At 42.1% G+C, this 11,479-nt stretch overlaps 2 protein-coding genes across 6 annotated transcripts in view; one reads left to right on the forward strand and one right to left on the reverse strand.

Moving 5' to 3' along the window:
* The window catches only part of DOP1A (DOP1 leucine zipper like protein A), a 53,313-nt gene extending 46,125 nt beyond the window's left edge, over positions 1-7,188 (forward strand). For all 5 annotated transcript variants that reach the window (XM_080998723.1, XM_080998722.1, XM_080998721.1 and 2 more), the window contains 7 exons: positions 1,091-1,152; positions 2,203-2,355; positions 2,979-3,115; positions 4,020-4,075; positions 4,565-4,729; positions 5,391-5,520; positions 6,600-7,188. In XM_080998723.1, coding sequence (XP_080854849.1) covers positions 1,091-1,152; positions 2,203-2,355; positions 2,979-3,115; positions 4,020-4,075; positions 4,565-4,729; positions 5,391-5,520; positions 6,600-6,905 — 1,009 coding nt within the window. In that variant the 3' untranslated portion in view covers positions 6,906-7,188. The remainder of the gene's footprint in view (positions 1-1,090; positions 1,153-2,202; positions 2,356-2,978; positions 3,116-4,019; positions 4,076-4,564; positions 4,730-5,390; positions 5,521-6,599) is intronic.
* The window catches only part of PGM3 (phosphoglucomutase 3), a 14,236-nt gene continuing 6,771 nt past the window's right edge, over positions 4,015-11,479 (reverse strand). Inside the window, exons 8-12 of the mRNA XM_080998283.1 lie at positions 11,387-11,476; positions 10,278-10,400; positions 8,685-8,858; positions 7,764-7,872; positions 4,015-5,502 (exon numbers count right to left, since the gene is read on the reverse strand). Coding sequence (XP_080854409.1) covers positions 7,783-7,872; positions 8,685-8,858; positions 10,278-10,400; positions 11,387-11,476 — 477 coding nt within the window. The 3' untranslated portion in view covers positions 4,015-5,502; positions 7,764-7,782. The remainder of the gene's footprint in view (positions 5,503-7,763; positions 7,873-8,684; positions 8,859-10,277; positions 10,401-11,386; positions 11,477-11,479) is intronic.

The following is an 11,479-nucleotide window of genomic DNA, read 5'->3' on the forward strand; positions in this document are numbered from 1 at the left end:
GAAGTGTGACTGGCCCAAGGTCACCCAGCAGCTGCATGTGGAGGAGCGGAGACACGAACCCGGTTCCCCAGATTACGAGACTACCGCTATTAACCACTACACCACACTGGCTCTGGAATAGAATTGTTTCCCCAAGACAGTTCTTGTCAACATGGGGCCTTCCAGATGTTTTGGGACTCCAACTCCTATTGGCTCCAGCCAGCATGGCTGATGTTCAGGGATGATGGGAGCTGAGGCCAGCAATGTCTAGAAGGCACCACATCAGCTCCCCAGCCTTAAGACAGCATACTGACAAAATTCTAGCAGTCTGCACTTTCCAGATGACTAGATACTCTCATTTGCTTGTATAATCTTCTGTTGGCTGTTAGGTCTACACTATATAGCAACGTTACAACAGGGTTTCAGGCAGCTCTTTCACCAACCCCACCTGCAGATTCTAGTGGTGAAACCTGATGCCTTTTGCATAAGGTGCGGCTGAACTTCGTTCCTCTGCTATTTTCTCTCCAGTTCTTACAGAGCTTGTTTCTCCAAGTTCCCACAATTTGTTAGTTCTGCACATTCACTGCCTCTACTTGATTCCATGCACATCTACCCATAGTGTGGTTGCTGATTCCAGAAAGAGCTTCTCAAATAGCCTTGGTTCAAGCTTGATAAGGGCTACCAATGACTATATTCTGCAACCATTGTTGGAGACAGTATGCCTCAGAATACCAGTTCAGTTGCTGGGGAGAGTGCTGTTGCACTCAGTTCCTTCTTGTGGACTTCCTAGGCATCTGGTTGGCCACTGTGAAAACAGGATGTTGCACTAGATTTCATTTTGCCTGATCCTGCAGCATTCTTCTCAAGTTCTTGTATCTTTTCTTTATACTCTCCTCACCCCCTAACCCCAAGACTCCCTCTGTCAACAGAAGCAGCTGCTTGGTTCTTACAGATCTGTACCATTCATATACTGCAAGATGTTATTCTGACGTACAGAGCAGAATTGTGAAAGGGGCATGCGTCAAACTGACACTTTTCCTTTTCATTTAAACCAAAATAAAATCCCATGCTTTTATTTGCAATGACAATATCATTTTAAATTCTTTTTTAGTTGGAGAGCAATCATGGATAATTTGATGACACATGACAAAACCACGTTCAGAGATCTGATGAGTGAGTTCTGGCTTTTAACTCTGTGTACAAGATCCACAGACACTTGCATGTTTGGAATCCATTCTAATAATATTAGCTATCATGTTGTAAAGATTGATTCTTCTGATGTCTGCATAATGCAGGCATCCCCAACCTGTGGCCCTCCAGATGTTTTGGCCTACAACTCCCATGATCCCTAGCTAACAGGACCAGTGGTCGGGGATGATGGGAATTGTAGTCCAAAACATCCGGAGGGCCGCAGGTTGGTGATGCCTGGCATAATGGTCCAAATCACAACTCATCTAAGCCAAGAAAGCTTGTTTTTTTGGCAAAAACAGCGTAGGCATGATAGATACTTTTTCATTGACTTTGCCGTTGGAAGTAATTTTGGTAAATTTATATTGTTTCTGGTTTTGTGAATTTAATGTTTGTTTCGTTAATATCTTGAATTTTTCCTTGCTCTCTCTGCCTTCAACTAGGGCTTTGTTGTTTGTATGCAAGATCCACCTGCCAAGTAGCCCACAAGAGTGTGTCTTAACTCAGAATGCGTTGCATCCCTTTTTTAAAAAAAGAATGTAAAATCACTTTTTAAAAAGTATATTCAGAGAAAATTCTAGAGTATTGAACACCAAGACTTATTGATTGAAGTGACTGCTGAAGTGTGAATGGTGCCAGGTCTATCCTACGAATAATTTCCTTGCTCTCATGAATATAGGGAACAGTGGGAGAGTGCTGTGGCCCTCATGTCCTGCCTTGGACATCTCATTGGCCACTGTGAGAAGCAGGATGCTTGACTAGATGGGCCTTCTTAAGAGAAATGCACACAAACAGTGCATTTAACTCATAAATAGGATCCATGTAGTGTATATGGTACCTGGCATATATGTTTAAAGTGCAGAATACAATCTGGGCACTGACTTACGGCACTCAACTAGTGATTTTAATAACATACTTTAAATCAGCCTTTTCCAACCTGGAGTCCTGTGCCTGTTTTGAACTACTCCTGTCTCTGAGCCAAGAACTCTTGTCTTCACTAAAAGCACCTTCTCTGCTGCATGATTCCTTCTTTAGCACGTGTGGCTGTAGCTCAGAGCAGTTCGCTCAATCTGTTTGCCAATCGGGATGTAGAACTGGAACAGCGTGCTATGCTTCTGAAGAGGCTGGCCTTTGCCATTTTTAGCAGTGAAGTGGACCAATACCAGAAATACCTTCCAGATATACAAGGTGAATAAGAATTTTATCATTTCTCTTGGAGGGGTAAAGTACAAGTGTCCTTTGCTTAACTATTATTAGTGCTTTATGGATGACATGACCTCCCGGAGTTTCCTTTCCATTAGCTTGCACCCTGGGGAGGTCACTTCAGTGCTGCAAATGTGGTGGAGACACACTCCCATTGTCTCTCAAGACGGAAGCATGCCAACCAGTCATGCTAGCTGGGCCACATGGGAGTTGGAGTTTATTAGTATGTGGACTCCCAAGGACTCCCCACCCCTGATTTAAACAGTAGTTAAATCTTCTGCTCTGTGTATTGGCACATAATTTGGGGCCAGCAGAACAAAGCATACCAAAAAAAAGTCCTGCTAACCTCTGGATCATACCATTGGCTTGTTATCATGGTCTCTTAGAAACACAGTGAACTGTTTACTTGAAAACTGGTACATCTCTCCCTCCTTCCCCCAGCACCTCTAATATTCTACATTGAGGGGAGGTTTGTGTGGCATGAGTTTAGCGTAGCTTTCCTAAATACAAATCAACTAAAGCTCATACTATTAATCGGTTGTTGTTTTTTCATTAACTGGGCTGCAGATTTTTGAGCTACCAAATCTGTGTTGATTTTTCTGTTTCAGAAAGGCTGGTAGAAAGTCTCCGCCTGCCGCAAGTGCCCACTCTTCACTCCCAAGTGTTCCTCTTTTTCCGAGTTCTGCTCTTGAGAATGTCTCCACAGCATCTTACCTCGCTTTGGCCTACCATGATCACAGAATTGGTGAGTTGCAACTGACTTTGGAACATTGGGAAGCTTTTTTCTATATTAAAAAAAAAAGCCAATTGTGGCGATCACACACAGGGCCCCCGGACGTTTGACGGTCTATTGACCCTGTGCCACCACTGCGATTGCTTTTTCCACTGCCACCACCCCGTATCTCACGGGGACACACAGAGTCCAGTCAGTTGTTAACATAAACAAATAATCAAGTTTATTTTTAAATGCAGGAACAAGCTTATGGTTTCAGTTAATTTTTCTCTTGACAGTTTCTTCTTCTTAGTTCCTAACAACTCCAAACTGATTATTCCCAACTATCTATCTGACTCCACCTAACAATTCCTCTCATTCTCTCACAATACAACTCTACCAACCCACTGCCTATTCCTCCCTCTTCAACTCCCAAACCTCAACTGACTTTCAAAACCTCCCACTCTAACTTTTATTCCCCCCTTGCATTCTCCCTGGCCAATCACAACAGACCTATTTTAACCCTTTCCTTATGACCCATCCTAGGAGGCAAATGCCACACCAATAATTCAATATCTCTATAGCCCAAGGTTAGCCAACACAGTGCCCTTCAGATGTTGCTAGGATACAATTTCCAGCCATTAGTGATGATGGGAGTATATCATTGCTGGGGTACAAGCTTACATGCTATGTCATGCATAAGGATACTGAAGTCACTTGTTTTGAGCAACCTGCATGGATCTTTCCCACCTGATCATTAGCCTGGAAGGAGGACAATAACTGAGTGGAAAAAATCAGGTGTTTGTTCACATGCATACTACCACCACCACATCACTGACAGTGATGTAAGGGGGATATGATTGGAATGTCCATTTGTTAATACTGTTTTTAAAATTTGGTGTGTTGTTGTTGTTTTAAAAAACAAAACAAACTTCAGGTCCAAGTATTTTTATTGATGGAACAGGAACTCACAGCTGATGAAGATATCTCAAGGTAATGTCAATTTCTCTTCTCTCATCTTATTTGCATAATAGTTGAAATATACTGTCTGATAGTCCAATTATTTTATATTACTCATTTGGAAGGTTTTTCCCCCAGTCTTGCTATGAAAACAGGAACATAATCGGTGCCAATAAGCAGCAGTACACTTTTTTTCCCCATTCCAGTTCATGTTTAATACGGCTATCAGTTCACAAAGATCAAATTAGTCAGACAGGACCCTATATTGTAAAAGTAAATCAGACTTTGGTCTTGCTTCGTTATCAGTACTATTTACGCTAAATTATACGAACAAAGCAGAAGTGTAATTTAGAACCACTAGCTGCAGCTATCTTGTTAAAATTGTTTGGGTAATATAAAAGTTATCCTCATAGAGAATTGTTCCAGTTCATTTAAAGTATACGCTAAGAGAAGAGCATTGATTTGTGAAGTGTGGACATAAGTGATTAAGAATAACCTGTAGTAAATTCATTTGAATTGTAGAACTTCAGGACCATCTGTTGCTGGCCTAGAAACTACATACACTGGAGGCAATGGATTCTCGACATCCTACAACAGTCAGAGATGGTTAAATCTTTATTTGTCAGCTTGTAAATTTCTGGATTTAGCCTTGGCATTGCCCTCTGAAAATCTTCCTCAGTTTCAGATGTAAGTGCACTTTATCTCATTCAAATCCAAGTGTGCCGTAGAAACACTTCATTGTGAGAAAACCTTCATATTTAGGGTGATGCTTCTCTTTGAGCGGCAAGTATTTCTTTATGGACTGTCAAGGCAGGTGCTTTTACAGCCTTCTGCCACCTCACCTTGTGTTATGGCAGTGAAAATGTGTCTTAGGTGGCACAGCTCCCCATCAGAGGAATGCCCTCCATATAGTGTTGGCAGAAATTCGGGAGAAGCAACTTGGTTAGGGGCCTACTCCCTCTCCCCAGTAACCAACATCAGCCCATGTGCTATTTTGTTTCACAGAATGCTTCTGTCAGGATGCCCAAGACTGTGTCCCAATATGTATGGCAGGGGTGTGTTTTATTACCATTTGGCAAATATATACAAAAGGAAATCAGAAAGGGCTGGGCAGAACAGAACAGAGCAAACAATGCTTTCAAACTATTTCTTCTTAGAAGTGGCTTCTGTGAAACAGATTGCTTTTTATGCATCTAATTTTACTCCCATGGATCTTGGTTTTTCTTAGCAGATTTTGTCTACATAAAACCTGCCTGGATATAAATTGACTCAACTAGGGAGGGCTGGTGTGTTCTTGCCAAAGATAACTTGCTGAATGTGATGACTTTGTCCTCTTTTTCTTTAACAGGTATCGCTGGGCCTTTATTCCAGAAGCTTCTGATGATTCAGGGTTGGAGGTGCGAAGACAAGGCACACACCAAAGGGAATTCAAACCATACGTAGTACGATTAGCAAAACTGCTGCGAAAGAGAGCAAAGGTATTTCATTTCTCTTTTCATAAATTATTACTACAGAATTAATGCATATTTTATATCAATGCATCAATCACACATTTAAGCTCTGATCCAACAGGAGCTGAAAACCATGTGTGGCATTAGGTAGGTTAAATTGGCAACAGCACCTATCAGGGGTGGGGTTCAGCCTTCAAGCCAACTTGTATCAGCTGTGCACATAGTGTCTTTAGCCTCTTGATCAAAACTTAAAAGTCCTGGAGAATGCCACATACTTGTGTTCAGCATGTTGAGGACTCGGGCAGTCATGCCCCTCAGTGGAGCAGTTTAAAAAAGCTGCCTGCCTGTACCAGGTGGCTGAGGGACGAACAAGCTGCATCGGCTCCAGTGACTTGCCAATGAAGCTTGTTCCTCCTTCTGTGATTTCCAGGCCAGAGGCACTCGACAGTGGTGGTGGTTTTACTTGCAATATACCCCCATCATGCTCTGGTCCTGGGCAACGTATTGATACATCACCCAGGCCTAGTAGACTAGGGCTGGGAGATATCTGCTTTGCAACATTGCAATATACCACCATATTGCAAAGCTTAGCTGGTGGTATATCATGTCAGAACAGAGGCAGGGAGGAAGAAGACAGCTGCCAGCCACACACAGGATTAGCGTCACCATGCGCAGCTTCTGCCTCTGTCCAGGCCAGGTGGACAAAGCTGCCACCTCCTCCAGTGCCTGGTACACGGAGCCCTGGCCTCACAAGGCACAGGGTGAAGCTACCACCTCCAGCAGCTGCCCCCTTGGCATGGGGCGGAGGGCTGTCTCCTCCTCCCAGGAGAAAGAGGTAGCTTGCCCCCCCTGTGCAAAGGCAGCAGTTTCTTTAAACTTCTCTGCTGAGCGGTGTGGGCAGCTACACACCCTCAGCAGAGAAGTTTAAAGAAACTGCCTGTCCATGGGGTGCAGTGACTGACATTGCACTCTGGGCGATGTATTGATACATCACCCAGGCCTAGTAGTGACCAGTGTAAGTGTGCTAATTTTTGAAGTCTCCTGCAGCATTGCTTTGTCTTGAAATTCTCCTCTCCTCTCTTCCCCCGTCCGCCACATATTAACAGAAAAACCCAGAGGAGGACAGTTCAGGGAAAACGCTAAACTGGGAACCTGGCAGCTTACTCCTGACCATCTGTGCTGTTCGCAGCATTGAACAGCTTCTGCCTTTCTTCAACGTCCTGAGCCAAGTATTTAACAGCAAAATCACCAGCAGAAGCATTGGTCATTCAGGGAGCCCCATGCTTTACCCAAATTCTTTCCCTACCAAGGATATAAAAATGGAAACTCAAAAGACATTCTCCAGCAAAGCAAGACAAAAAATTGAAGAAATGGTTGAGAAGGACTTTCTGGAAGGTGTCATAAAAACATGAAGTGTACATGGTAAAATGTTTATCTTAAGTAATGTAACTTCAAATGAAACCACTCCATCCTTCCAGTTTGTATAGTTTCCTTTTTCATACTTTGTATGTAATGTATACTTCAGGGTGTATTTAATTTAAATACCTGTAAATAAGTTCTGGATGTGGCCTGAATCAAGTTGAAATATCGCTGGCTCATATCGATTATGGTGCCTACTATTAAATGTACATTTGTTTTGTCATCTTGAGGTATGTCTTTAAGAAAATTACCAATACAAGTTGCACATTTTTTCTAGCTGTGTCTTATTTTCTGTCTAGATATCTATGCAGCATCTTACAGGGAGCCACTTTTCTAATCGAAAGCATGGAAAAGTGCTATCTATCAGAGCAGTTCTGTTACTCAGCACTGCTCCCAACATTCACTCCTCTCAATTAACATTGTTTCTGCCATGGCAACTTCCTGTTCCACATTTTCAATTAAGTGACCCTCTCATATGGAGTTACAACTACGTTTCTTTTAAATATATGGTTCAAAGTTTTTGCATGTTAAATTAAAAAAAATTCCTTCCCTTGCTACTACTAGTAGGAGCAAAGAGGACACTTATTCACACATGCTTTCTTGCAAGGGGCAGATGAATGCTGCCTAACTATGGAAAAATGAAAAGCTTTGCTTGTCCAACAATATAGTTGTCAAAATTCAATTTAGTACCTTTGATTTAAAAATTACTTAAGAACTACAGTGACCTAATAAAGTTAACAGAAATGACAATGAGGAGTTAACTCACTTCTAAAGGAACTGCTTTTAATTATAAATTAATTTTGCATTTCATTTAGTAAAGCAAAAGCAGGAAGGTATGGTTTATGACTTACCTTGAAGGATAATACTTCATTATACTACAGCCTTGGGCTGTTCTCCAACACCTCCAGCTATATGGTAGACAGCCAGGCTAACTTCATGTGCAAGTTTATCTGCATTTTCCTGGAAAGAAGAATAATTGCAATATGAAGAGATTGCAATTCAAGTGAACACTCAGTCATATCTTCATAGTGTGGTTGCTTTGGACAGCTGTACCCAGAAACCAAGGCTGCTATAGTGATCCTATAAGATACCTATCTAAAACACTGAGTGCAGCTAAGATTAAGCTATTTCTTCCAGCTGCTAGAAGGCAACAATTACACCAAAGAGGGACTCACTTTTTTAAAGAATGTGCAAGTTAACTGCAGATTAAATGCATTCAACATCGTATTTAATTTGGGGCCACAGAAACTTCAAAAGTAAGAAAAAGGAGAGGTAGAGGAAGTGCAAGCAGAGATTTCTTCCAAGCAAACTACTATGGTCCTCCTTTGAGTTCCCCCCCAACTTCGAAGACCATAGGAGACAAAAGCTTTCTGTCCTTTTCTGTCTCTCTTCCCTCTTGCTTCTTCCAACTGTTTATAAGCAGAGGATGGAATGAGGAACAGAGGAACACACAAAAGACCCATGCTACGTACTATTTTATTCCCCCCCCCCCATCCTAAGACGAGAGTGTACAAGAAGAATATCCATGCCTCCCCTAAGCAAAAAGACTAGGGAGGACACTTAGTTGATAATTTGGAGGTGCAAAAGGGGAAGATGCTCTTGAAGTCAGATTGTGCCCAAGCTGCTAATTGCTTAACCTTTGGCTGTATATAAATGTAATAATTAGTGTTTGCAAACAAAGTTTGCATAGTGGTGGGTGGGAACCTACTGTCTGGACTCAAAATTCATCTCTACCACACTGCATTGAGGATATTAATCACTTTGGTTCTGACCTGTGTGTCTGCTTCAGCATAGACTCTGACAATGTCTTCTGTTCCAGATGGGCGAACGAAAGCTCGAGCCAATTTAAACCTCTGGGTGAGCTCATCAATTCTCTCCTGCAGCCCTGGGGGTGTAACTGCTCGCCTTTCAGCATCCGTAGTGTCAATTACACGTCTGTCAGCAACCTACAAGTCCACGTAAAGGAAGTGATACAATCTGACTTGTTAAAAGCTCTAATTTTACCTGCCTATTTTGCAACAGTAAGAGGAGAGAGAGAACACAGACGTAGTTTTGATACGGATTTGTATTGAGTGCTCTGCAAAGCCCACAAGATATTGTCACTCCTGCACAATTCTCCACCTACATTTTTCAATTTTTGGTTGTCAATGATTGTCTCTTCCCACTTATACATAACTAGACCTAAATCACATTTTGTGTTTGTCAATCACTGAAACTGCTGGGTTATGCCAAGGTTTCTCATCTCACTCTCCCAGATCTTGACCTCTTGTGAGAGTTGTATTAACATGCACACATTGGAATATCCCAGGCACCAGGAATGTTTTATAACTCTGGTCTGTGCTGTGATGAAACTCAATTCTATGTGAATACATAACTAAGAAAGGGTGTGTGGAGGCAGTGAGGACCAACATTACACCCCCAATATCAAGGTTAATGACACATTGTGCAAGTTTTGGTTCATTGAAAAAACTCTAGTTAATTTAGCCTTTGGTCACCCAGTGCAACTATTTCCAGACGTGCATGCTTACAGGAAGGCTTCCAAAAGCCAATTCCCACTGCAACATATAAAACGACTACAGTGGTACCTCGGGTTAAGTACTTAATTCGTTCCGGAGGTCCGTTCTTAACCTGAAACTGGTCTTAACCTGAAGCATCACTTTAGTTAATGGGGCTTCCTGCTGCCGCACGATTTCTGTTCTCATCCTGAAGCAAAGTTCTTAACCTGAAGCACTATTTCTGGGTTAGTGGAGTCTAACCTGAAGCATATGTAACCTGAGGTAGCACTGTACATTGTCAGAAATGCCCTTGAACCAGCAATGTGTTGTCCAAAGCCAACCCAGGGCCAGAAAGTTAATGGGTTATTGTTACAGTGCACAGTAGTTGGGGTATTTTGTTTTGTTTTTTTAAAAAAGGTTATCCTGAGTCTTTTATAAATAAAACTTCCACCAATTAGGGAGATTCTGTGCAGTAAAGTAGCAGACACCCATTTTCAAAAAGGTGCAGTTATCGATAGTGTCGTCTCTGGCCTAAGCTCACATGCCATGCCATGAAATACTAATAAGCCAGCCAGGGAGGTCTAAAAAAGCCTGAGGCAGCCAGAAAGCACTGGATCTGGGCTTCCTCAGGCCAGCACGGATCCTGCCCATCTCCTGGCAACAGAGAGCTGACAGCATGCTACAGCATCTCAATGACTGCCCAACAAACAAGGAAGACCCACGGGGATGAAAAAGGCCCTCCTTGTCTCTGACCCAACACAGTAATTTGTGTCTGCAGGCAATTGGGAAAGCAAGCAAGTTTGTAGGTCACTGAAATGAACCACTGCTGCAACCAGTAGCATTTCTGTCCTCCACTGACTTCCCACTAACCTTCACTTTGAGTTGCCGGCTGGGAAGATCTGTGTACATGGAGTCCCACTGTTGTACTGTGAGATTCTTCAACACTAAGATGGCTTCAATCACCAGCATGTCTGAGACAGCATCACCAATCGTCTGGCATAGACAGCAAAAAATAAAATAAGAAAGGAAAGGAGAGAAAACCAGTAAACAAAACCAGTATGGCAGAGGCAGCCTTGATTCCAGTTAATAATCTGGATTCTCACGCTCAATGAGCCTAAAAACTGCCACATGGCCTACATCCTTAAAAAAAAAAATTATTTATTAAATTTGTATACTGCTCTTCATCTGAAGATCACTGGGTGGTTCACTATATAAAAGTACAAAATGAGAACACAAAATACATAATAAAACAAAAACGAAGACAAGCCAATAGTAGGTAAAGAAGCTGCTTAAGAAGAGGCCATAAGTTTACCTGAAGGGTGTTTGTGTTGGTACCAGGAAGCAGCTACCACCACCAATGTAATTAGACAAAAGCCCTTGACTTGTCCCAGTACTTTCCACTAAGCTACCTTCTGCCCCAGAATATATCAATGTTCAAAGCAGGGTAAGGAAGCACCCGCCACAATCTCACAGTGTAAAGCAAAGGGATTTGGAAATACAAATGTATTATCAGGCTCTTGGGAACTATAAAATAAGTCTCCATCCCCCACAGTCATTTTACAAGTCAGATAACTAACCCATTATCATCAGATTCAATTTGTCACTAGGGATGGAGCAAGAATTCAAACAGGAGGTACCTGACTCTGTGAGCACTTCTGCTCTAAATTATAACAATCAAAGCAGAACACCTTGAGTCCACTTGCATGCCTTGTCAACTGATTCTTCCATCCCCAGTTGACAACCCCACCAGCACAAACATGAAGACCGGAGGGTCCAGGGAGACATCTCACCCTGTGGTGACTTTTTCCCATCAGGAAATAATGGTCCTACGAATTACATGATGCAGATGTATCCCAGATTATTAGTTTCCCAATGGTAATTTGCTCTCTTTTTCAACACAGAGTCATCATGTAACATCTTTGAACTATTAGTATTAAGAAATTTAAAGACAAACTTTAGCTCTTTGTCAACATTCCTACCTGATTTATCAAGTCAATAGTATTTTCAAGCATCTTTGCAGCTTCTCTTTTTTGGTTGTTTTTTTCCTCCTTCGCCTGGTATCTTATTTTCTG

The sequence above is a fragment of the Podarcis pityusensis genome (assembly GCF_964106645.2).
Source record: "Podarcis pityusensis genome assembly, chromosome: 3".
NCBI classification, from domain to species: Eukaryota; Metazoa; Chordata; class Lepidosauria; order Squamata; family Lacertidae; genus Podarcis; species Podarcis pityusensis.